Here is a 25227-nt window from a genome sequence, read left to right on the forward strand (position 1 = left end):
CACACACACACACATACACACACACCGAGAACACACACAAAGGAACACACACACATACACACACAAGAACACACACACACAGGAACACACACACACACACACACACCGAGAACACACACACACACAAGAATACACACACACACACACACACACACCGAGAACACACAGGAATTACACACACACACACACGCACACACCGAGAACACATACACACAAGAATACACACACACACACACACACACATACCGAGAACACACAGGAATACACACACACACACACGCACACACATACAAACACACGCACAGGAACACACACCCACAGGTACACACAGGTTTAGTATACGTAATCCTCCGGATACAAAAGTAGTGCCAAACATCTACAAGAGATAGGTACATTCAACAAAGAACGAAATGCTCAAAGATGTAATGTTATCGATATACACATATGTATCTATACATCGTTTACACAATCATGTTCTCATAACATCGTGAATTTACCATGCTAGTTAATGAAAGTCAAGTACGACAATTTCATTTACTACCAGTGGTAAGTCTGGAATCATCGTACTTGACTTTTATTTACTACAACGTAAACATTTCCAGAACGCTACTGAATTGGTATTTAAAATCCAACTTTTCGTGCAGTTGTAATAATAATGGTTTATTCAGTTCTTTGTAGCGCATGTACAGACTCGCAATGCCCTGAATCGGGTCCTGTCATTTACACATTTATCATCAGCGTTCAATATTAGTTCAAAATACGAATTTTTAATTTCACACTTTTAATGCATGAATTTCACACTTTTAATGCATGAATATGCAATAAACTTCGTTGCCATTGTCATTTTGTAGGTAGGCCATGTGAAAATCCACCACCGGTACCAGCGACCTACGAAACTAGCACCTGCGCCGGACAGACCAATATTCCTTTTGGCACTATCTGCGTCTTCAGCTGTCCAGTCGGCTATTCGGGACCGCCTGAGGCCGAGAGGCGGATGTATTGCGAGAACAGTAACTGGAGGTGGTCTGTGAACACACCCTGCAGTGAGTACCATGTTACCTTTCACTCTGTACTAGCCAAGAAGGAATATGTAGAGTCGTGGGGCGTATTAACGGCAGATACAGTGCTCGACTCGGAACCAAGAGGTCGTGGGTTCGAGTCCTGACATGCCACCGATCTTGTGCCCTTGCACTTCACACGACTTTCCTCACTAAATTTCAAGTGAAAATGAGTATTGTCCTGTCCTGTATCATTGTCCTCTGCGTTGGTGGTGGTATAATGTTAACTTGAGTGTGCCGTCACTATGTCTAGTCATGAAATGAATTTTTGGAATAAAAAAAGGGTTAAAATGCAGCCATCCCAGAATTTCTTGCAATACCCATATTCAACAATGCACATAAAAGAATATGTAAATCTTCGAGATTAATATTGCATGTTAGGGAATAGTTAAACCTCTGTTGCCCCTGACATATATTCTGTAAGTACTAGTAGTTTGCCACATATGAATCTGTAAGTAAGCTGACTTTATTAATTCATCATTCATATTCATGTATTTGGTTTCGTTCGATCTTAGTTGTAGTTCTGTCAGTCAGTCTCAAAAAACTGCGCTAAGAAACGGGATGGCTCAGTTCTTAATTTTACAAACCAAAATTAGTTGTTATCTCAAGTGAAAATGAGTATTGTATATTGTCCGCTGTGTTGGTGGCGGCATAGTATAAGTTGAAAAATTTGAGTGTACGTTCCCACCACGTCTTATGATTACATGTTGCAATATTTTTACAAAATTAGTTGTATGAGACCATACAAAAGTCTCTGTACATATGGCGAGTCAATAAAGAACTATCATATGATATATAACCAAATCATGCTTCCCCATATTTCAGCGGCTGACCCGGTGCACGGAGGATGGTCGGACTGGGTTGACAGTGCGTGTAGCGTGACCTGCGGCGGCGGTACCCTGACCCGAACCCGAACCTGTGACAACCCAGCACCTGCACACATGGGTGATCAGTGCTTGTTTGAAGACAACGCCACACGCGGACTGAGCGAGTCGAAGACCGTTGCCTGTAACGAGGACGCTTGTCCAACCGGAATGCCGACCATCATGCCGACAGGAAGCTCCTAGACAGTAAGAAAGAGTTTTACTATCATAAAGGGCAGACAGTACAATTACTTTGGCCATAGGAACATATAAATGGTTTATCTGCAAATTGACATAAAACTAAAACAACATTGCAGCCTAATAGTACAATGTATTGTACAAAACGCTGAATTACGTAGTTTAAGGAAACACACAAAATATCATTAATATTTACAAACATGGCCAAACTAAACAAGAAGCCATAGGCGACAATTCTCCGTGAAGTTTTATATATTTCAACAAAATCCCAAGCGTCAACGCCAGACCTACTGTGCAGACATTATAATTAGGCAACGGTTAATACCACGCTCGTCCCCAGCGCCCGTGGAGAAGCCATAGGTTATAGATCGTGGCTTAGCCCAGGCTATGGAAAATAAACTTTCTTTAATGCAAATCTGTCGTTTTTGTTTTCTTTGCGCTATCTAAAGGGTTAGGATAACCTACTCTACTCTGGCGGTATTGTCGTGCGCGCTCGCTAGTACGTAACGTTACACGGCGGCCATCTGAATACATGTACACTGCATTCTTTCTACTATCGGGACCTAAAACAAGACGCAAGATTCCTATTTTGGGGTATAAAATGCTGTCACAATGGTAATATATACCAAATGAAACGGACCTTTACAAAGTACCTCATTTGGTGACGCTATGAGGGTGTACCGTTATCCCTCTACATTTGCCCAGAAGGGAGTTAGTCGCGGAAGGAACTTAGCCACGGAGGGAGTTTTGGCATTCTCCGCCCGCGCCACAAACTCTCGTCCCCAGGACAGTTCACTCTGCTACCCAGCATGCTTTGCGCAAAATGCGTTCTCGGCCCCAGGACACAAATACACGCTAATGCTTCCGCACTGTGTTGCTCTGGGGACCCCGCCGCGCGCCCAGATGTGGATTTAATTATAGCGCGCTAGCGGACGCTGCGGAGGAGCGTGGGTTAATACAATGAGGGCGCGTCACAAGCATAAAACATACAAAGAGCTAAATCCATTACTGCTCCCAGGGCGTGTAAAGATACTGTGCTTCAAGTTCTAACTTCATTTTAATTACACACACACAATCATTGCATTCACATAAAGATCGGACTATCATGGTCGTGTCTAGTAACAAAGACAGCCCCACCGTCTTACGGTGCCTGTACCTAATTAAGCGCGCCTGGAACAAGCCAAATTCCAGCAACAGTGGCGGTAAGCACCGCGAGTGTTACTACCGCCGGCCAGATAACCAGGATATCTGCTTACAGTACCTCTGCTACCAGACAACTGCCTAAACCTACGGTCTATTCCACAGGATTGTAAAAGTAGGGATGTTTCGAAAATAACCATTTACTCCAATATCAAAACAGCTACGGTAAAAATAAAAAGACGTGCATCATCCCGGACATAATGCAACACCACATGCGAAATTACACAGATATGCGACGTACGGCAGAATGCGTTTTGGCTGCGAACATCTTCCAAAAAACTTGGCATCTCTTAACCATGGGCAAAAACATCTGGAACCACTTATAAAAACCACCCCGTATCTGCATGAACTTTTACCTCCCCCCCCGCTATTCCAAACAACGCGTTTTTCTGGACCGTTCCAATTCGCCTCGTAATTGTAGGGGTGCGTCTGCGATATTACATTGACCGCGAAAGCAGCAACGGCAAAAATACACATTCGTGCATCAACACGGGCATGCCCGCAGACGGCGTATAAAATTGCGTGCCGATTACACGAAGAGAACCCAGTGTTTTGACTGCGAACATGAAAAATCAGCCGATTACAACACTCCGTCCGGAGGTCCTGACCTCCTTCACGGAGTAATAACAAGAATATTTTCGTTATTCGCCATGGTTCGCCACACTCCTATGGTTAAATACACTGTCACTGAAACAAGTCCCCATGAAAGTACTTTCTCACATTTCAATCTCAAAAATTCTTCTGCACCAGAGAGCCACAACGGTCTACTTCCCAAATATAGAAGAGAAAACAGGGGATTGATCAGCTCGAACTCTTACAACAGCTGACAGCAGTAAACAAACCCTACTTTTGACATACTTTTTTCATGTATCCATCCGCCCTGGGCAGGCCAGACCTCATCACTCAGGTCTCTCATTATGGCCACTAAATTGGTGAAATCAATGCACAAAATTTGACCAAACTAGGAAAGTTTAGACCCTACCTGTTCCTTCTAGCCGAAACGTCTCCAAACTGGACCAAAATTTTGAAGAGAAAAAAGAATTTTCAAAGACGTCAACACTGGGTCAGAGCTATCTGGTAAACGATGTCGGCCCCCGTCGTGGTTGAGTGAAAGAAAGAGTTTTGTCGTCACAACTTATTGTTTCATCGAGAAGCAACTATGACGGAGTTATTCAGTTGCTTGAGTAATGATTCCTTGTTTGTCTTATACCTAGATGCCTGAACTTTGTCTTCAGTTTAGATAGTGCTAGAATAGTTCATATATTTGCTGTAAACTTATTATCTTCTTGTTTTTCCCCAGGTCTTTGAACAACGTGACTGCCCAACTGACACTACCGGTGAAAAAATGGACCATGAGACGATGTTAAATTCCAGCAGGAAGAAACCATGGCTAGAAGTTTGCTACCCCCCTCCCCCAGTATGTTGCTTCTAACAAATTAGCTATAATCTTTCAAACCATTATTAAAGGAGCTTATCAACAGAATGGTACAACTACAAGACTATCGTGATTTAACTACAGAATATTTTCTGTCTTTTGTCATATCTATAATCGTTCTTTCATAAATCCGCTCAACATTAAATAGCACTATTGCAACCTCCAATCATGATTCCATCTTCTATACTTAATTAGTCCGTCCCTAAAATTTGACTATGTTTTATTTTATCCAATTGTTCAAACCTTAATCCACAAACCACCAATGAGCTCTCACTTTGTATTTCTTAGGGCAAAACTAAATTGATCCCTTATTTTGTGTCATCATTTTAAATTTCCCTTCTCGGCAAAAATGGTTTGTTTTTTTACTTGTTGTGTTCTTAAAAAAACAAAAGAAACAAAACGTTCTAAATTCAAATTGACATCACCTTCAGCTGATGGTGACGTCATGGGTCCCTAATAAATCGATGACATTTAATATAGATTTATTAAGATTATTTTCGGTGATAAGAATATCAGTATTCATTTAATAAAAAAATCATATATTATATAAATCTTTGTAGATATACTTATATGCATAGCAAAGATCAAATTATTATGCTGCAGGTCAAAGGATTTTTTTTTTGCTTATTCGAATTCATTTGTTATGATGTTCATTTAGAGGTAAAACAGTGAAGAAGCAAAAACATCGAAAACCATGTACAAGTCTATTCGCACCAAACTTATTACCTCATTTGCATAGTTGTGACCTAATTTACATGTTTAGGCCATCTTATATGTAGGCGAATGCCGAAAACAAATTAACCCCAAGGACTATGAAATTACTAAAACCCTTTTTGCATATTTTGAAATAACTTAAAGTAAAAAGAAATGACTTAAATTAAAATCTAGAAAGCAACCACCTTTTTTTCGGACCCTTTCATACATCTAAAAGAATTCAAGAACAAAAGAATTCGCATCGAAATGCCATCATACAATACTATTACCGAATTATAGTGATATTTTTCCAAAATATACAACATATATAGTACAAATATGATACATAATATTTTACAGGTGCGCTTAGCTTGAGGTCAAATAAAGCAGATATTTTGAAAATGATATTATTGGTACCAAAGATAAATAGTGCATCAGAGTGATAGCCTGCAGCAGACTCATTGGGCTATCTGAAAAATAGCCAAATAATTGTCAGAAATAGGCTGAATATTGTACCAGAGACGTTAGTTAAACAACCTGTATTTCCTATGTGTAGGTATGGCTACCTAACTCCTCTGCCAAATTCTTTAGCCTATATGGCCATTTGGACATTTGCTACTATTTTTCACGCAGCCCAACAAGTCTGTAAGAGACTACAAAAGTTTAAGATGTTATTTGTTAACAATAAAGTTATATGCTATATATAGCGCTTAGTTTTGAGGCTGATATGTGTGTGTTACTGTAGGGATATTGCCTGCTATAAATACAACTAAATGCTACATAATATATATGGGTTATTCTCCAATCAAATCTTCCATCCCGTGGCAAAATCGTAACTGCTTGCCCCGCCCACCCCCTTCAAAACATAGAAATGTCACTCTCTCATTGGTCGAACCATTAATATTTGCCATTCTTTCATTGGTTGAACTGCTAATTGCCATTCTCTCATTGGATGGACATTCAGGGTCGGTCTATGGCCCACAGGACCTATTCTTTTTGGCAGTTATACGATTTTGCCACTGCTTGGAGATAATATATGGGTCATTTTCCTAACTTCCCAACTTAAATTTCTCCTCTGATTTTCTTAGAACACTTACCACTGTACCGTACATAAGCGAATAACGCTATAGGCTATTGCCAATGTGGAAAGTATTTATTTAGACATATACGTACAATTAATTATATCAAGTATTGTAAATGCAAATATTTTTACCTAACACATCAAAAATATGTGGATAGGTAAAAATATTTGTATATTCGTGATATTGTACATCACATTCCAGTGCTAGGATTAAATAAAAAACACGATTTTGCAAGAGAAGAATGATTTAAACCCGGTATGTTTCTGAGATATGCTGCACCGGAATGCGATATACGAGTTAATCTCCAAGCAGATCATATGGTGACAAGGCAGTATCGGTGGCCGTGCAAACTCCTCTGGCTAATGGATACTGCCTTGCCACCGAAAGGGATCTGCTTGGAGATTGATACAAGTAACTATCTCTTCTTCCGTTAGGCGCTTTTAATATGCCCTGTAATTGTTTCTACTATGTGAATTAAACTGTTCTGTCCTGAATGAACTAGTGTTTTGTGTTGTTTGACTCCGTTTCATTGATTTTATATACGGTTAAGTAGTAGAAGTAATACGTTTATGGAGTTCAGGCATCGGGGAAATAATTTTTCTTGCTTGACTGAATCTATAGAATCATTTTTGTCTAGTGGTATAGACTGAACTGACTGATCTATAAGATTAACTTGCACATAGAAACGACACACACGGGAATTTAATTAGAGATGGCTAGCCTCTACCAGGCTTCGGGAGGCGGCTGGAAAGAGTAGAAATCGGCCAAATAGATAAATATGCCAGGGGAGTTGGTCCGCTAGAGAGAACAGTATGTCACACTCTTTCCAGCCGCCTCCCAAAGCCTGGTAGAGGCTAAGAGATGGCAGCTTTACCTGACTCGAGAGATGAAGGACGGTAAAAAAAAATTGTTGCAAGCGCCATACAGCAGCGCCCCCTTTCAGAATGTCATGGCACTGCCAAAATGTGCTCATTCAGTACATTGTATGTAAACTTCAAGCAGACGTGACGGTTTCTGCCAAACACGGTGTCACCGTCCATGGAGGTAAAAAGAGACTTTTACCTCCATGCACCGTCAAAAGCAATTTTATTTTTCCTGTGTTCAAGTAGTGCGCTAGCTCTTATAAAGAGACACTAGTGCGTATAGTGTGGTAGCATTTTCTGTATTTGTAGTGAGCATTAACCATGAAATTTACTGGCCTTGCATTGCTTTGCTTTGGCCTATAAAGGCTAAGCGCAATATTTGGTACGATATTTGGATTGTATCCTCTAACTGAATATAGGTGCACACGTCAGCATTCGTCACCAAATCATGCGATCTCTGTGTATCATATGATGCAAACAGTGACAAACCACCGTTGTCCAAATGTCTCTAGGAGGAAGAGATTGCGTCACCAGGACCTGTCAAACGCCAAATCTGCCTGCGTCACAAGTGATGGATTGATTCATTGATTGGTGGACCGCCCATATATGGAGTTGTGCCCACAACCAGCCCTCAGCCCGCCTGACGCTGTCCACCAATCAGAGCACGGCACGTTCTTTCCCGCTTTGTTATGGTACCGAACCATTGACCGTTGACAGGGGTGTTAGGAAAAAAGAAATATCCTTTTAATCATTCTATCAATAGCTACAAGAGCTAGAAATATAAGTTCTCGTATAATTTTATTCTATAAAATAGAAACTGTAGAAATCGGTTTGTTATATGTGAAAAAAATGTAAATTTATAATCTGTCGCCCTATTTTGACCGTTCGACGAATGGTATAGTCTACCATTTTCGCGCGCGATGTTGCAACCGCAGGCCAGTCAATGGCCTAATATGGGAGAAGCCCGCCAAATAAAACGATGGTAGATTCCAAATAAAAATTGGGTGTGGAAAATACAAATCATAAGAAAAATTGATTGATAAAAATATATTCTATGACTTATTAATGTTTAGCGTAAATTAATATATTTATGATTATCATCATATTATATTGATATCTTTACAAACTTATTGAAATATTGTATTTAAGAAAAAAAATTCGAAATCGTGCACCCCCGTAGACAGTTGCAGTACGACTAGCCCAGACGCTCTCAATCTTTGTCATTGCGTCATCACTGTAATGATGCAAGATCCGAGCATTTGGGACGCCTTTTCACTCAGTCTGAAACCTTCCGCTGAATGAAAATAGACCCAGGCAGGAAGTAACAAGTACTTTCTAGTATTTTCTCTACAGTATGAGTCACTTGAAGACGTGTAGCTTTACTGTTTAACGTTGTAATTGTAAACAAATGCCATTATAATTACGCATTCGTTTCTTTGGATATTTGTGAGGAAAAAGATACAGGAAAAAATCGAAGTCATTCTTTCATTTTTGATCAAATTGATATGGCCCGGATGCGTATGAGCGTATTTGTTTTGTGTTTTTGGTTTGAAAGCCTTAAAATATATAATGTTGCTTTGAGATAAATAAGACGATATTGATCTATTTTTTTCTTTGCTTCTTGGATGTTTTGATACGCAAAGCAATTAAATTTTCGAAAATAATATTATATGAAAAAAATATTTGACGAAAAATACAGCTAGTGATGATGGTGGTTCCAAAGAGGAGACAAGTATTGAAAGTTTGAGAAAGAAGAAAAACTACACTTTTTCCTCTTTTTTTTCTCTTTATAACATTATAAAAAATACTATTGCGAACTAACAAAAATGTTAGAGGTTTCATATGCCCCGCAAGGGGTTTTAATTGCCTAGTGCCACAAAAATACTAAATGACCGAACATTGTGTTAAACTTGATCACACCAAATAAGACAATAACCCAACAAATTGGAAAGTTAGATATTAAAGACTACTTAGTATTTAATTTGAAGTTGACGTGGAAAAATTGTTGGCAGACACTTATGTAGCGGAGTGATATGTGTTGACGTGTTGCTGTGAGCCGGTGCCGTGTGGTGAAGGGGAGGGGAGGTTCAGACCGGGCAGGACACGCAGGTAGCGCCATGGAGGGACGTACTTGTCATCGTTTCTGCCTCTAATTCGGGGTCGGCCGGGAAGATCGGGCCAGCCCGGTTAGTTCGGCTAGCTCAACCCAAGCCTGCGGAGCCGCGTGGAGCTTCAGAGCGTCGCCGATCCCGAAATAAAGGCATCCGGAGCCGAAAAGGAAGAGCGAAGTTGGGGCCTACCCTGGTCTGTGGTCCGGCCATCTTGCTAAGGACGTTACGCTGTAAGCTGGGTGATTCACGTCTTGCGCAACACCGTCCGATCTTGAGACACAGTCACTATTGCCACGGAGGATCGCAATTTCTCTCTGGAAATTTTCCATCGCAGCTGTGACCGCCACATTGTCACCAAGGACCGAGGTTCGTCACAAGGTTTTTGGTCTTTTCTCGTGGCATAATTTTTTGATAGCCACGTTGCGTTGCCAACAAAGAGAGCGGGGTGTGTTTTGGGTGCAACGTGCTCAACACGGAACTCGCTTCGCGAACTCTGTATTTCTGAGGAATTTATTCCTTTCCAACGACTACAACGACAAAGACTCGATGTTCGAATCGTTGTGACATTTCTGCTCAGTGTTTTGCCATTTTGCTGCTACGCACAACCGAAAAAAAAAGCCTCGCTGGGACTGACTGTTGTCTATTGTGATTGTGAAATCCACACACGAGGAAATTTCCTGATTCAACAAAAAAGGACTTCACCGTTTCCAACATTCCAACGAATAATTTCTCGGCACCCTCGCCAAAAAAAAAAACTACGTACTGTGCAAATTCAGCTCGTAATTTTGTTGCAATAATATTTCTTTAGTCTCGTCTTTGCAGCGGATTTTCAAGGAGAAAGGAAAGAGCAAAAGCTCCTTATGAACATATACCGCTCGAACCCCATCCCTATCCATGATGAGAACTATAAGACGGTACCGTTCGACCCACCACCCGATCTAAGTTGTTCCCCCTCTAGCCCCGTTCTCAGTCCCAGCAGCCCGCCATGCTTTCCACAAGAGCAGGAAGAAAATGTCTCGGTCATCGGGCAGTATCTGCTGACAAAGCAGCTGGACGGAGGCCTGTACGAGGCTATTCACACACTAACAGAAGAAGAGTATGTGTGTAAGGTGAGTTCCAGGCTACTAAAGGCCGTACTTCATTTTCTAGATCTTTGGTTTTGAAAAATAGGTATGATACTTTTGTTTCTTACTTTTATGCCATAACTAGATGCTTGCAAATTGCAATATTGTTGCATTTTAAATTTGCAAAGGCAAGTATAATAATTTTCATACTAGGAAATTGTAGAGTGATGCCTTTTAATCGCAACATTTTAAAAGTTAACTGCACACTTTTCTGTCTGCTTGATTATGATGTTCGAGGTTTCGAAACTACTGTACATTTCGTCAGTATGATTTTAGGTACGAGCGAAAATGCTTTCTTCCTATTTCATCACTTCACAATGCTGCAATAGTGTTAAATTTGCTTCAAACGTGAGGATTTTTGTCTCAGAGCAAGCTCGATTTTCCTAACCATACTTTCTCGGGACCACTGTTGGCAGCAAGCTAGCATTTGCGCAGCTGTAAAAGTGAAGACGATATCAGGTTTCCAATTGTTTTTTCCACAACACTATAGTACCTGCTTTCTGTATCCATATATTCACGCGCATATTGTCACAATTTCGCAACAAAACGCGTCGAAACGTTTGACTATTCGGCAGCGTACGATGAAATACAACACGCGATGAGGCAAGGTTTTATCGCATCTTGTCCTAGTCCGCCTTCTTGATTGAAGAGTCAACAAACTAGAGCTGTGTTAGGGAAGCCAAGCGACATGGTAGTTTTCACACTGCAAACACGCGGCACAGCCAAGTCTTTGTCTGGCCCCCATTGGTCACCTTTTGTTCGTGCTTTCCCGCTTCCTATGGCATGAATGGACCAGTGAAATGTTAGAACGGCAAACAGACCTCGCTACGCACCAGTTTTTAGGAGTAGAGGGCCTCTGTGTGTGGGGTAGGTGTTTTAGGTCAGTCGTTTTAGCGTCCAAAAAAGACAGAAATCTCTTGAAAATTAGACGAAACACATTGTACAATACATCTATTACATCTACAAACGAAAAGCTAGAACAAGGTCTTTCAGTTGATGATGAAATCATTTTTTCATGAAAAAGATACTGCGTATTTGTAAGGCAAGGTGTAAAGATGTAATATTTTTTTGCACAGTGCAAGCTGCGTTTTTTTTCATCAGAAAAAAGGATGGACATGCTACCTTATGAATATTCAACCCAAGTGTTGAATAAAAGATTCACTTATGGACGAAACACCTGCCCCCACTCTGTCATTTCAATCAGCGAAAAAAATGAGAGAAAAAAGATGATATAGAATTTAAAAACTGTCATCTTTTGGGAAAGTTAAAAAAAGTGCTTAAAGTCAAAGTGTCGTTTTTTTAGTGCCTTTACGGGCTTGATATTTGTTTTTGGAAGTAAATTGAGTCTAAAAGTCTACAATTCGCACCTAGTTGGCAACTGGTGCCCCCAATTTGCAGCCACCAGCCCCCTTTTGAAGTGGAGAAGCCCACCCTTGTGCCAACAACAAAATTAATTTAGCACCTAGGCACAAAATGACGTATTGTGTATTATAAAACTGCCACCTCTCCAAACCCAGATCCTTACATTTCACAGCAATCGTGTATGATACAATAGGAAAAAATGATTTTACCAAAAGCGGAAAACCTGGTAGCTTTGGACTTTTGTTTTCTTTGCTGGTTGTGAATCCTACAAAAAAACCTTGCAATAACTCCTTATTAGATGCTACAGAAATTAGCGCTTAGAAAGTAAGTCCTAGCTTTTGTGTTGAGATATTTCGGATCAGAGTACAAGAATTTAAAAGGCATACGCCAGTCACGACTATGCCTCTAGGGCAGAAAACAAGGTTTCAGACCGGATTCATCCACACGTTGTGTGGCATGTGCCAAAAACTTCAGAAAACCCCTGACAAATACAGCTGGATTTCTTTCTTCGATCCCAGATTTTACCCCCATTTGATGTGTCAAAACCTCTTGTTTCTTCTTAGTAAGTTAGTTCTTCAAAGGCAAGAACTTCTTTCATGCACAAGTCTTTGAATTTCTTCCTGTAGGCAACGGAAACGATTTCAATACAGTATTTTGAATTGAGCGTGCAGCAAAATAAAACAGGAAGAAAAGATTGGACAATAGAAAGGGGGAAAGAAAAGACTATCAGTATCAGGACTTGAAGTGGAAGGATAGTAGAGTGACTTGCATACGTGTGGTAAATACAGACTTTTTTTTTAAATTGGGGGTTGCTTGAGCTGTAAATTATTGAGTTACCTGTATAGCAAACACACCTGTTACACCTGTCTAACACAGGTGACTGTACCTGTCTTAGTAAAGTACATGGTACTACCATCACTAGATGAGTCATTTCCACTCCACTCTTACAGAACAAAACCAAGTCTTTTAGTCTTGTCTTAAGTCTTACTGCCTCGTGACTTATGGACAAAACACGAAGGAGAATTTAATCCAAGGTGGGGCCAAGATGTCTTGGCAAGAAGTTCTACTAATGACTTCGCAAAACAAGTCCTCAAGCTGGATTTCTGTGGAGTAAGTCACTGTGAATTACTGAGTTAGTCATGTGCAGTGATGTGTTTATAAAACTACAGAGAAGAATGTTGACAACATTCCAGCCCAAAGTTTTTATCTCACGAAATCGTGACTTGTAGGATCACGACAAAACGTTGTAAACTTTTTTTACAGCCTTTCAAGATATGATTTGTTTGCAAAGTTTGGGGTACCGATAACAAAACAGTATGAAACATTGTTAACCTTCAGTACACTGAAGTAGCTCTCTGACTAGTATTTGTTATGGGGTTAGGCAGCAGGGAGAAGGTTCAACCTATAAAATATATGTATATGTAAGATATATTCTCGTAAAGAAGTATAAAGGAGTAGATATTGCTGTAACTTAGACAATCTAAGCCTATATTTGGGAAAGTTGAAAGGGGAAACGGTGCTACAGAGACGAGATTGTGCAATCCCTTCGTAATACGTGCCACAAATGTCAACACCTTCGCTGAAAGCAGAAAAAAGAGGCAGACAATTTGCTAAAAATTAGTAAAAATTGGACAATCAAAGCCTGAAAAGTTGAAAGCGGAAACGGTGTTACAGAGACGAGATTGTGCAATCCAATTGTAGTACTGTACGTGCCGTGTGACACCTTCGCTGACCCAAACACGCGCTGTGCGTATTGTTTACCTTGAGTCATGGCGCCCGTATAAAGGAGCGAAGTCTGTTAATAATAACCGACCGCCGGAATGACTCACCTCGATCGGTTTACACCTGGAACAAATGGTGGGTTGGTCAGGTGACCGTGTTGTGTACATTGTGTGGATTTCAAATGGTTGCATCATACAGGACTAAACACTTGCGCACAGTCACATGGGGAAATTTGGGGGAAATCTGTGTAACAACCAAAAGAAAACATCTTAGACTAGCATGAAAGTTCATCTGTGTTGATAGTTAATCTTCAGCCTGCTAAGGTAGCCATTTGGAACAAATTTTTTTTTTATTTTATTTTATTTATTTTATGACGATTTACCACATTTGTGGAAGGATTGACATAACAGGTGACTATCACCTCTTCAAAGATGTCAACCCCGAGACCAGACTGTAAGGCTTGAACCACTTACACCGGGAAGGTCCCCTACTCTTTTCGATAAGTGCGGTGGGTTCTTTAACGTGCGTGGGGTGTGGCTCTCCCAAACACGGGACCTCCATTTAACGTCCTATCCGAGGGACGTCCCTAACCGAAGCTAGGTACTCATTTACACCTGAGTGAAGTGAGGAAAGTCGTGTAAAGTGCCTTTCCCAAGGGCACAAGATCGGTGACATGGGCAGGGTTCGAACCCACGACCTCTCGGGTGTGAGCCGAACGCGCTACCGACTGCGCCACACGACCCCACAACTATTTGTATTGGTTTTATGTGGTAGGTATATTGTGATGTGGCAATGTGGATTATGACCTCATATCACATGTCAAAACTTCACCACCTCACAAACTATTCCTCTCTCATTACCTCTATGACAATTAAAAGCAAAGTAATTTGATCAAAGGGGTTCAGCTTGTCTTCAAAATCAAGCCAAATTTTGTTGTTGAAGTGATACAGAAAATTCTGACTAAACCGTCTTGACTTGTACAACAACAACATGCCTCTATAAATGGCCTTCCGGTAGACTTAGTCACTACAATGGTAGAACATTAGTACATACAATACTGATGCCCAACCCTCAACAGTCATTCTGGTACAGAATCATCAGTGGATGACCATTTCGTTGGCTAAAGTTGGTTGCTAGTCATATTTCTAACCATAATCAACTTTAATAGTTGTCCGTTTCCTTTAGAAAAGTCTGATATTGTCTAGAATGTACTACAGTGTAGTTACAACTTCAAGAATTAGGTATATGTATAAAGTTAGCCTTGCAAATTTCCTTGTTATTTCATCAGAATACAGATTTCGTAGCAAGCTTATACGACAGTTACAAAATTTCAACAAGATTGCATCGTAACAAGGCAAATTGGGTTAAAGTCGCCAGGAAGGTCACATAGTCCAGTATGCAAATTAGGTGGGCGTGTAGGTGGTCTGACCACGCTGTTGCATCATTCAATATGTAAGAGGGGGGAAATTTGGTCACAGGACCCAAGTGTACATAAACAGCATGTGATTCTGTTTTGAACTGAAGTCTGATGTAATCGTGTATTACAAAGCTTTGATAACATACTGTGTCAGTAATATTTCATCGTATCTTGGAACAACTTAAAAACATGTATTAGTATTGCATCATGTACTGTTACTGATATAGTATGTGACATGGCATTTTCAGTATCTTTACTTGAACACAAGCCATAAGTTAAAGGTTTGAATTTTTTCTATAAAATTCTGTTGGCAAAATAAATAATTCTTACTTGGCACTTTTTGTGAAATAACTGACATAAATCTTAAGTACCCTTTCTTTTTTTCCTAAATTGTGTGATTTTTGTGTCGTAAGCACAAAACAAAACAGAACATGACAAAAAAATTATTCAATATACATGTAGAATGACTAAAATTATAATCAATCCATATGGGTTTTAAAGTTAGTCTTGGAACTGAAAAAATATGATAACATGTTGAATTTCTTGCAGTTTCTTATGTTTCTTTGTTGTTATTTTCCTGTGCAGGTTCTAGAGCTGAGTCGTTACCGTGAGGCCATGGCAGCTAACTTCAACGTTCTACCTCACGACAACGTCAACCAGGTCACCGAGGTCATCCTCGGCGAGCGCAGCGCGTACGTTTTCTTCGAGCGCAGCCACGGCGACATGCACTCGTACGTACGCAACAAGCGACGGCTGAAGGAGGAGGAGGCGGTCTGGTTGTTTTTCCAGATCGTGTCGGCGGTGGCACACTGTCACGACAACGGTGTCGTCCTGCGAGACCTCAAGCTGCGAAAGTTCGTCTTCCAAGACCCTGAAAAGTAAGACCTTCTTCTAAGATTTTGTAGAGATTCTTATTGTCCTATGGCTTAGAAACTCTAGAAATCGGATGCATCTACTATAACTATAAGTTGCTTTATATTACATCATACAAATGTCCTAAGTTTTTTGACAAAGTAACATTGTGAAATAGAATTATGACGTAAACTGATCTTTCCACAAGCGTTTTCAAAACAACGCAATTTGTGGGCAAAAATTGACAGAACCTCTTGAGTTGAGGAAGTGTCCACTACCTGCATGTTTGGTTTAGCTCAGGTAGGAAGGAAGTGGGTTTAAGGGTGAAGAGGGTTTAGGTTTCCTTGTGAGTACAAGGTGTACCTGTATCAGGGCTCAAAATACTTTTTCTGCATACCTGCGCCAGTACGGACATAAAAAATTTTACCTGCACCCCCAGAATTTAGGAAGTATAGAGCATACTAAAAACTGTTTAGAAGCATTATACTTCGTAGGTACATGGACCAGTGTAGGTAGACTTCAATACCTTTACAGGTCCAATTTTACCTGCACTAACCTGCTTATACAGGCGGTATTGTATTTCCAGTCCTGACATGTACTGTTTTAAAACAAGCTTAGCTGTACATACATACACTACATGCATACCTCTACATGTATCCTAGACTTTGTTAGAGAGTTGAACGACCTACAAGCTGTGAGGTATTCTCAGCACATATCTGACAGTAAGCCCATTAGACTTAGTTATCAGCTTCTGCTGCGCAGAAGGCATGCGGAAAATTAATGGATATTGAGGGGAAACAGATTCCGCTGACAGGTCTGTCCGTGACGTCAATCTGACCATTTCAGGGCTGGAAAGATTCCACGGAAATTTGAATTCCGCTGACAAGGTCATTTGTACATGTACGAGTGCATGGTCATGTCTCTTCTGTCCTTGGTTTGACCTGTCCTTGTTTTGAAGTCCTTATAAGTTTTATGTTTAGATGAGTATGTAACACTCGTAGTGCACAAATGTTTCTTCACAGTTACGGGAGCATGTAAGTGTCCCATTTATGCAAATTAAGATTATGCAAAATACGACAAAGTACTTAAATGTAAAAGACAGTGGGAGATTGTGGGAAAATATGGGATAAAGCAGTAGAACATGGGAGAAACCAGGAGATTGTGGGGACACATAGCAAGTTGATAAATTACGACGCAAGTATATCTATCATTTTTCTGAGGAAATGCCGAACTTGTAGTTAAAAGGCTGTGTTTATAGCGAGTTGCCCTTTAGAACTGTTACTTCTAAGTTTACTTTAGACTAAGTCCGCCCAGACAAAAGTCCTTCATTGCTGTGAAACCTACAAAGACACAGACTCTAGTCAGCAATAAGCACTGTACTTTAGTGTTTGCATATCTTTTATTCTTGGCAAGTTCCCAGGTCTTGGTGCATTGAAGTCTCTCAGTGCTTTTGGCAGGTGGAACCAAGCCAAAAACCTGTGCACAATCATATCTAATGTCTGAAACGTAGACAAACACATTAATATCCTTCAATCTCTCTTCCTCTATGTAGTAGCAGGAACACATAAATACGGTAGCATTTAGTCTTTGTGAAAAAGAATAGAAAAGTCAAAAGTAAGTCGCAATGTTGTAAACATAACTGAAAAGTGTGGTGTAATGTTATAAGTATGTAGCAGTGGGTCTGTGTTTATGTGTACGGATTAGAGCTCTGCCAAATTCTGTGTCGTTTTCTTCCAAAGGGTCGGTTTTCCCCTGCAGAGGGAACATGTATCCGGTCTTGGGTACTTTCCAAGTTCCAGCGGAAATATTTGCACTGTCTGGGCTCCCAGACTTTTTGGCACTTCTCCCATTTTTGTTGCGCAAGTTTTTTTTATGCCTTTAGGCTTGGAGACAATGTTTACCAAAAAGGTGTGTACAAGATGGCCACTTTGTTGTTATTTATCAAAGGAATTTAGCTTCAATTCCACAGAATTTTAAAGTGTTAAAATGTCTAAATCCATGGTAGAGTACTCTACTGAAATTTTAAAAAGTGTTGAAATGTTTTTATGTGAAAAGCTGGAATTTTTTCCCACAAAAAAATGTCCTTTCACACAATTTTAATTAAAACTGTTGAAATTTTTTAACCCACTATTCACGTATATTGATGTTTTCAAATAAAATTTGGAAATTTTTCTACCACAATTGTGACAGATATCTGCCACTGTTCTATTTCCCTCCATGAAAATTTCCATAACTCATTCCATACACAAATAGAAATATTTCCCATACATAATTTATCAACACAGTGACGCAGACACGCACGGAAGGTGAAGAAATACCGTTCCTCGCAAGTTCCTCGCAATTTCCAACTGACAGACGACCTTGGTACATTCCGACCTTGTAACCATCTGCGGAAATTCAGTCTGTTGGCAATTAACTTGGAATTCACCTTATGAGGGCATCATGACTTCTAAATTTATTCTTCACTTTTTGATTAATAACTGTTACCTATTCAAGTGTGTTATTGTGTGGTGCAGAAAAATGATACAGAAAGAATTATTTGGCACTAAATAATTAGATTATAACATCTTTTCATCAATCATAAGTATTCCTCCCAATTTCGAGGTTATAGCTTTATTCCATAGTCAAATTTGAATTTTTTTTAAAACAGATCTATGAAGGGTTTTCCCCTAAAAAGAAACACCCCTACACTGGTTGAAATAGGGGCTAAATCACAGCATAGGGGGTCCAAATCACAGCGTAGGGGGCCCAAATCACACTCAGCCTAGTGAGAACACTGGTTACGTTTTCCAGTATCTTCCTGTCACTCCCCAGTGGTTGTCATTGATAAATGACGGCCTCTCTTGTTGAAGTGCCAGCGCTCGCAAAATGATGCAACTGTCGCACTCGTGTAATCACATGACTCTTCAAATCGAGGCCAAAGTAGAAAACAGAAGGCTTTTCCGATACTGGCGAATAGGCGGTGCCCCCAAAAAACGTAGGGGTGACAGATAGAAATGGACATAAACTTACAAATACTTTATAGTAACAAATGTAGGAAGTATAGGGGACCAAAATTGTGTGCATAGTCCACTGGTCAATGACCTGCCTCTAGTTAATCCAGTGGTCAGTGACCTGGCCTCTACATGTATCTAGTCCATGTGGTCAGTGAGTGTCCCTGCTTCTGGACCAAGTGGTCGGGGGTTCAAATCCTGATTGTTACACATTGTCGTCATCATTTCATACTTAAAGCCCCAAAACAAGCTACATAAGAAGTACCTTTACTTTTTGGATACGGTACCACCAATAAATAGCTAGAACCAGCAAAACAAAACAAGCAACCATTTTGCATGAGTGACGTGGCATTTTTGCCTCACACTCACAGATATCCGTATGCTTGAAATTGTTTCAACCTGTTACATTAAAACAATGACCAGAAAATTGAGTAGAAAATCCAGTTTTGTTGCCCTGAAATTGCATCGAAATCTTGGATGAACAATTACAGTTTCCTCAGTATCTAGAACCGAATTCTTTCCCGCCAGCAGAAATGTCGTGCTAGCTACACGCCCCCCTTTACCTCACACACCATTACCTCTATTGTCAGCCGTCCTTGTGTGTGCCAACACGCAGGCTAGAGCGGATGGAACTGACAAAATGACTAGCGACAATTACAGTCAGTCAGAAACCCCCAGGCTAGGATGTACTGCGCCTCCATGATACCCTAATTTTTCACATTTTTTTGTTGGATTTTTGGTCAGCGTCGCATCAGAATTTTGCCTGTTGCAGACAATATCTTTTCCCACACAACCTTTGGAAACTATAGATATATGGGATGTTAACCTTATTTGCGAATACAACCTTTTGTGAGACAAGCAGCCAAAGTACATATTACGGGTGCAGTACGTTCTGCTGACAAGTGACATTTTCAGGCTAGGTATAATTCAAAGAAAATACCCTTTTCAGGAGTCAAAGTACTAATCTATATTTGCTCCTCACAAAATACTAGGTTGCCAAGTTTCAAGTAGTTTAGCTAAATGTTTTTTCTTTTTAATACAGACTCAAAATTTTATCGTCAATTTGTAGGTGAGTAGTTCTATCCAGGAAATTCCCTTTTTCATGGCTCAAAATACTTATAGATGTCATCTTATTTGGTTCTATACTTGCTCTTCACAAAATACTATAGGTTGCCAAATTACAAGTAGCTTAGTTTTGTATTTTCTTTTTGATATTAACAAAATTTTATCGCCAATTGGTAGGTGATTTTTAGGGTACCACCCAGAAAATAAATGACTTGGGGCTTGTTTCTGCAGTTTTAAATGCCCAAAGTCTGAAATGCTCTATCAAATGTGCTAATATTTCTAGTTTTGCTGCCCTGAAATCGCATTGGACTCAAATTTTATCTCCAATTTGTAGGTGAGTAGTTGTAGCCTGGAAAATCCCCTCTAAACCCCAGATATTCCCCCATATTTGGCATTTACCCAAGTATTTGGGACACTTTCTCTCTGAAACCTTGAACCAGTGGAGTCTGTATCTGGTATACGTATCAGCCTGCTACTGGCTACATTAAACACTTTCTCGCCATTTCTGTGTGGGTGGTTTTTGAAAATCCATTTGTGTCTGATGACACAGATGGAAGTTATGCCCTGGGTGTGGGTCTAGCCAGCCTGAAATATTTTTCCGTCATCACAATTTTGTATGACATAACATCATGTCAATTGCTGAGAGCAAAACAATCCAGTGGTTGTCCAGAAATGTAACATCTATTGCTATGAAACATTGCACAATTTTGCATGTGATGGAATTTTTTTAAACGAATCCGTCAGCCTTGATAGACAAAATTGACAAAAATCTTTGGTAAAAACATTAAAACATCCAGCAGACCAACAACCACTCTCAACCCCTTTATTTTCCTCTCAAAATGTTGGAAATTGCATCTTTAAAGGCTCAAAAATCCTAAATTTGTCCTCAGAACCCCTACTAGATTGCAAGCACAAGCTGACAGAAAAAAATTTTGAGCTGGCTAGAGCCCAGCTTGAGACAGTCCCATAAGAAAGATTTACCCTGACTAGGCCACTAACATACTTGGTTGGCGTCAGGGAAACTCTGGCCCTGGAGGTTAGACTTGAAACACGACCGGATCAAGTTTGGCGCCGAGCCAAGTGTATCACGCAGTTGGAAAAACCGTCTGACTGCCAGGCAGGCCCTCATTTGCATTGGACACGTTCCAGTTGGTCTGCCATGTACGTGGCATTTTAAACGAAGGATTTTGCCAGTTTCCATGGCATCTTTTTTTGGATGCTGTGAAATTTCCGGCGCTGAAAGAGGTGTTATGGAAAGAAAAACTGCTTCTGTTTTTGTGATTGTTTAACTCATTTCTTTCAAACGATTCCTTGCTTGGGTTGTTCCATTTTAGATGTGGGTAGGGGTGGTGAGATGTTCCCTTTGAAATGAGAGGGATGGCATTTTAGAGGGTCAAGGTTTCAAAATTTTCTTGGAGGACCATGCCCCTGCATCTAGTATTTGGTGCATGACATGGTATTAATAGATATTGTCAAACAAAATTGGGATTTCAGGCTGGCTAGAACACTGGAATACCAAAACACAAAATGTTTTTTTATTACTTTAAAAGGAATCGGAACACATTTACTGTTCAGATGACCTTGTCCTATATGTTGATGTACAATTTAGGCGGCCCTAAACTATCTTTGCCGACGTGCAAGTTTTTGCGTAGCTTGGTCCCAGTGGCACGATGCAACCTTTGACTCAGACACAGGAAGTGAACAACGCTCCAATACAAATGTTTACTCACGATATAAAGTCCACGCTGGTGACCTAACATCGTCCAATCAAACGACAGCGTTCTCTAGGTAAAAGGGGGGGTTTGCCAAAGGTGGGCCTGTGTGCGTCAGCTGATTTACCTTAAATTCATTTCATATTCGCAGCAATAAAATGGCACTGCACCGTAAAAATCAAGAATTTAAAAATATTTCTACTTCACATTCAAAACAATAGCAGTAAAGCAATGGATGACAGAAGAAACATTTGTATATTTGCTTGTGTGATGGTTGAAAAATGCTAACTTAAGAATAAGACAAATTAAAGTTTCAAATTCTGCAGTATAGGGGCAGGAGTTTACAATAGGGTCATTGACCTGATGACATTTGCTTAGTAGGTTTGACCATATTGACCATTCCGGTACTTGATCATTGATAAGGGACCACAATTGAGGGGACAGTTTAGATCCAGTAGCTACATGTATAGCCACAGTATAGAGACATAGAGAATTCTGTTTATAGATTTGAAGGCTTAGCAAAACGTGGAAAAGAGTTTTGTAGTATACAAGAATTTGGCTGTTGTTATATTTTGTCACAAAGGTACATGAATAGTAGAGTTTGTTAGAGTGACTCAGAATGTGTGCCTTGCTGTAACACTGTTCCAACTTCCCTCTTACATATCTGTGGATTGTCAGCAAGTTTGGTGCAGCTATTTTAGCCCGTGAACCTATGTGCCCCCTCCCCAAATGTGCCTGTGTTAGAGGCCAGGTTATATATAGGAGACATCTGGGTGACCGACATGCGCGTTTTGTCTTACTATTTACTGACTCTGACGCACATCAAAGGGAAACATACATTTTAGGGTAAAGAATCATGACAAACAAACACACTTAATTGCTCATTCCTTTTCCAAATGTACATCAGTAGGGGAGCACAACTGCATCCCCCTGAATTGGGTACAAGTTGTCACAGTTTTACACATCAATATTTAAAAACAGGACAGCCAAATAAAATATATGCTTAAGTCTGTGTTGTCTGTTTATGAAAATAGACCTACACCTATATATACTGTTCATTTGTGTTCTTTTTATTTTGTTTTCACCTGACTGATTTGTTGACAATTTGATATATCCTACAAATAGGTTTTATGTGGATTATTACATGTGTATGTTAGTTTCTGTATTTTTGGTGCTTGTTTCTAAACCTGTCTCTTTTCCTCTTTGTTGTTTTCCTGCAGAACTCAGCTGAAGCTGGAGAGTCTAGAGGACACGTACCTCCTGGCGGACCCTCGGGACGACCGTCTGAGCGACAAACATGGCTGCCCGGCGTACGTTAGCCCGGAGATCCTCAGCACGCAGGGCAGCTACTCAGGAAAAGCGGCCGACGTCTGGAGCCTCGGCGTGATGCTGTACACCATGCTGGTCGGACGCTACCCGTTCCACGACACTGAGCCGCAGGCGCTGTTCACGAAGATCCGGCGCGGGATTTTCACCGTCCCGGAGGGAATCTCGTCCAAGGCGAAGTGTCTGATTCGTAGTATGTTACGCCGCGAACCGTCGGAGAGACTGACCGCGAGAGAAGTTTTAGAGCACCCGTGGTTCAAGGCAAGCTTTCCGATCAGCGTTAGCGGGAAGGCGGAGCCGAAAGTACCCGACCAGATTGTCCCTGATTGGTGCATGGAGGAGGATGAAGCCTCCTTATTCAGCTGACTCAGATTCGAAGCTAAGAAAACCACACTGAAAGTAGCATCAGATTCAGAGCCGTGATAGGCATTCATTCATTTTTCAGTTCTTTCATTTCATGTTTCAACAATATTGCAGGGAGAGAGAGCAGTTTCATTTGTAGAGTGGAAGAATGGATACAGTAGTTGTGGACGTATTGTTTTCTTGGTTATTGTTGTAATACCACTTCTGGACATACCAAGTTGTAAGTTAAAAAGTCAACTGATCAAAGTACTATACAGCAAGAGTTTTCTTTCAGTCCTACGAACAGAAGTATAATAATAGCGGGTTTATATGACTGCCATTGTTTTAAACTTAAATTATTGAAATCATGATCATTTATTTTCATTTCTTTTAATTTGTAACAAGAAAAATTGAATATTGAAAGCAGGGTCTTGAAAAATTTAATTAATTTATAAAGCCAAAATGGATATAAGAGAGAAAAATGTGAAAAAGAACAGCTTTTTCCCACTGCCAAGTATTAAGATGTAACAAAATCATGTATAGTTTGTACGTAAAAGAGAATGTTGTGTACTTGACTTGTGAAACAACAAACAATATCGCTTGTAAAATGCACAGAGTTGATACACATGCAGCAAGAGTACAACAAAAGTTTGTTTACATCCCAACCATTTTTAATCATCCCCATGGGAAAAATGGAATAACCCTTTACTCAGTTATACATGATACATCTGGAACATACCACTCAAAACTAAAGGGGTGGCTAGCTATCAACAATGCAAGCAAAACTGACAAGGCAGTACAAAGGCTTCACATTCGAGGACCACGATAATCTTAGTTTTTTAAAAACAAAAAGGCACCCCCGTTACATATCAAGAGTGGCATGTTCCATCCACTCGTTTTGTGTTACGGAGGCTCGAACCATTCTTGTAGGAAGGGGTGTTCCTACTGCCCTCCAGCTCTCTACACTGTGTGTAGGAAAAGGCACGTTTTTTGTCCTGTGTTTTGGGACGGATGCCCCTTCCTTTTCTAGTCAAAACAGCTTTTCTTCTGAAGCCTACAAATGCCCCCCTCCCCACAATCTCTAGAAAACGAGAGTTGGGGAGGGGGGCGGGTTATACTATGAAAGATTGTACAGTTACTTGTCAGCACAAATATTGTGTGATGTGAACAGCAAGAGTTACATGTCAACCTGCAACAATAGATGTACAAAATATGACACAGGTTTTCTATGGGTTTCTGCTATGCTGGACTGTGCACTGGGTTTGGGGTGAAAAAAAGGACAATTTTAGACAAAGTTGGGCAGTGTCTTTGGTGATACTTTGCACCAATACAAAACTTCTTCACTGAAGAAAGACAAAAAAACCAAACGTTCTGTAAAATTTCTCAATAAACCTTTTTTTCTTGTTGCATCACACTTAAAGTTCATACCCAGAAAGGAAGTTGTCCATTGAATACCTCTGAACCACACTGTGCAATCCAGCAGTTTCGCCATGTGAAACAAATGCCACTTGACTGTGAAGTGCTATCCAGCTGCAGTGTCTGCTAGTCGCCATCCCTGCCCTACCCAGTTGAACAGGGAAGGGCCGACCACGGCTGGCTAGCAAGCAGTTCAGCCTGCTGCTCCTAATGCAAAATTGTACAGTGATGTAAGTGTGTGACTTATGATGTACAGCGTGTTTTAAGGACTTTTTCACCGGTGAACCGTCCAGTGTTTTAACAGAAAAAAAGTCATTTTTCGACCAGTTTTGGTCATGTTCAAACTACCTCCATGGATCAACTAGCAATAAGGTCCTAAAGAAAATTTGACCA

General features: G+C 40.3%; 2 protein-coding genes across 2 annotated transcripts in view; both read left to right on the plus strand.

The window, feature by feature from the left end:
• The window catches only part of LOC109483041 (coadhesin-like), an 8299-nt gene extending 1276 nt beyond the window's left edge, over positions 1-7023 (plus strand). The window contains exons 2-4 of the mRNA XM_019785998.1: positions 852-1043; positions 1884-2128; positions 4620-7023. Coding sequence (XP_019641557.1) covers positions 852-1043; positions 1884-2125 — 434 coding nt within the window. The 3' untranslated portion in view covers positions 2126-2128; positions 4620-7023. The remainder of the gene's footprint in view (positions 1-851; positions 1044-1883; positions 2129-4619) is intronic.
• Positions 7024-9433: 2410 nt separating this feature from the next.
• On the plus strand, positions 9434-24770 carry LOC109483088 (tribbles homolog 2-like). The gene is made up of 3 exons (XM_019786076.1): positions 9434-10612; positions 15714-16006; positions 22971-24770. The coding sequence occupies exons 1-3, from the start codon at positions 10364-10366 to the stop codon at positions 23440-23442; spliced, it is 1014 nt and encodes a 337-aa protein (XP_019641635.1). The 5' UTR covers positions 9434-10363; the 3' UTR covers positions 23443-24770.
• The last annotated feature ends 457 nt before the right edge of the window (positions 24771-25227 follow it).

Source organism: Branchiostoma belcheri, unplaced genomic scaffold (assembly GCF_001625305.1).
Source record: "Branchiostoma belcheri isolate BF01 breed outbred unplaced genomic scaffold, Haploidv18h27 scaffold62, whole genome shotgun sequence".
Taxonomy (NCBI): Eukaryota; Metazoa; Chordata; class Leptocardii; order Amphioxiformes; family Branchiostomatidae; genus Branchiostoma; species Branchiostoma belcheri.

Excerpts from the sequence above, each read along its gene's own strand:
- LOC109483088 (XM_019786076.1), top strand. The coding sequence starts at position 10,364 with ATGAACATATACCGCTCGAACCCCATCCCTATCCATGATGAGAACTAT. Across the intron at positions 10,613-15,713 it reads AAGAAGAGTATGTGTGTAAG|GTTCTAGAGCTGAGTCGTTA; the intron begins GTGAGTTCCAGG and ends TTTCCTGTGCAG. Across the intron at positions 16,007-22,970 it reads GTCTTCCAAGACCCTGAAAA|AACTCAGCTGAAGCTGGAGA; the intron begins GTAAGACCTTCT and ends GTTTTCCTGCAG.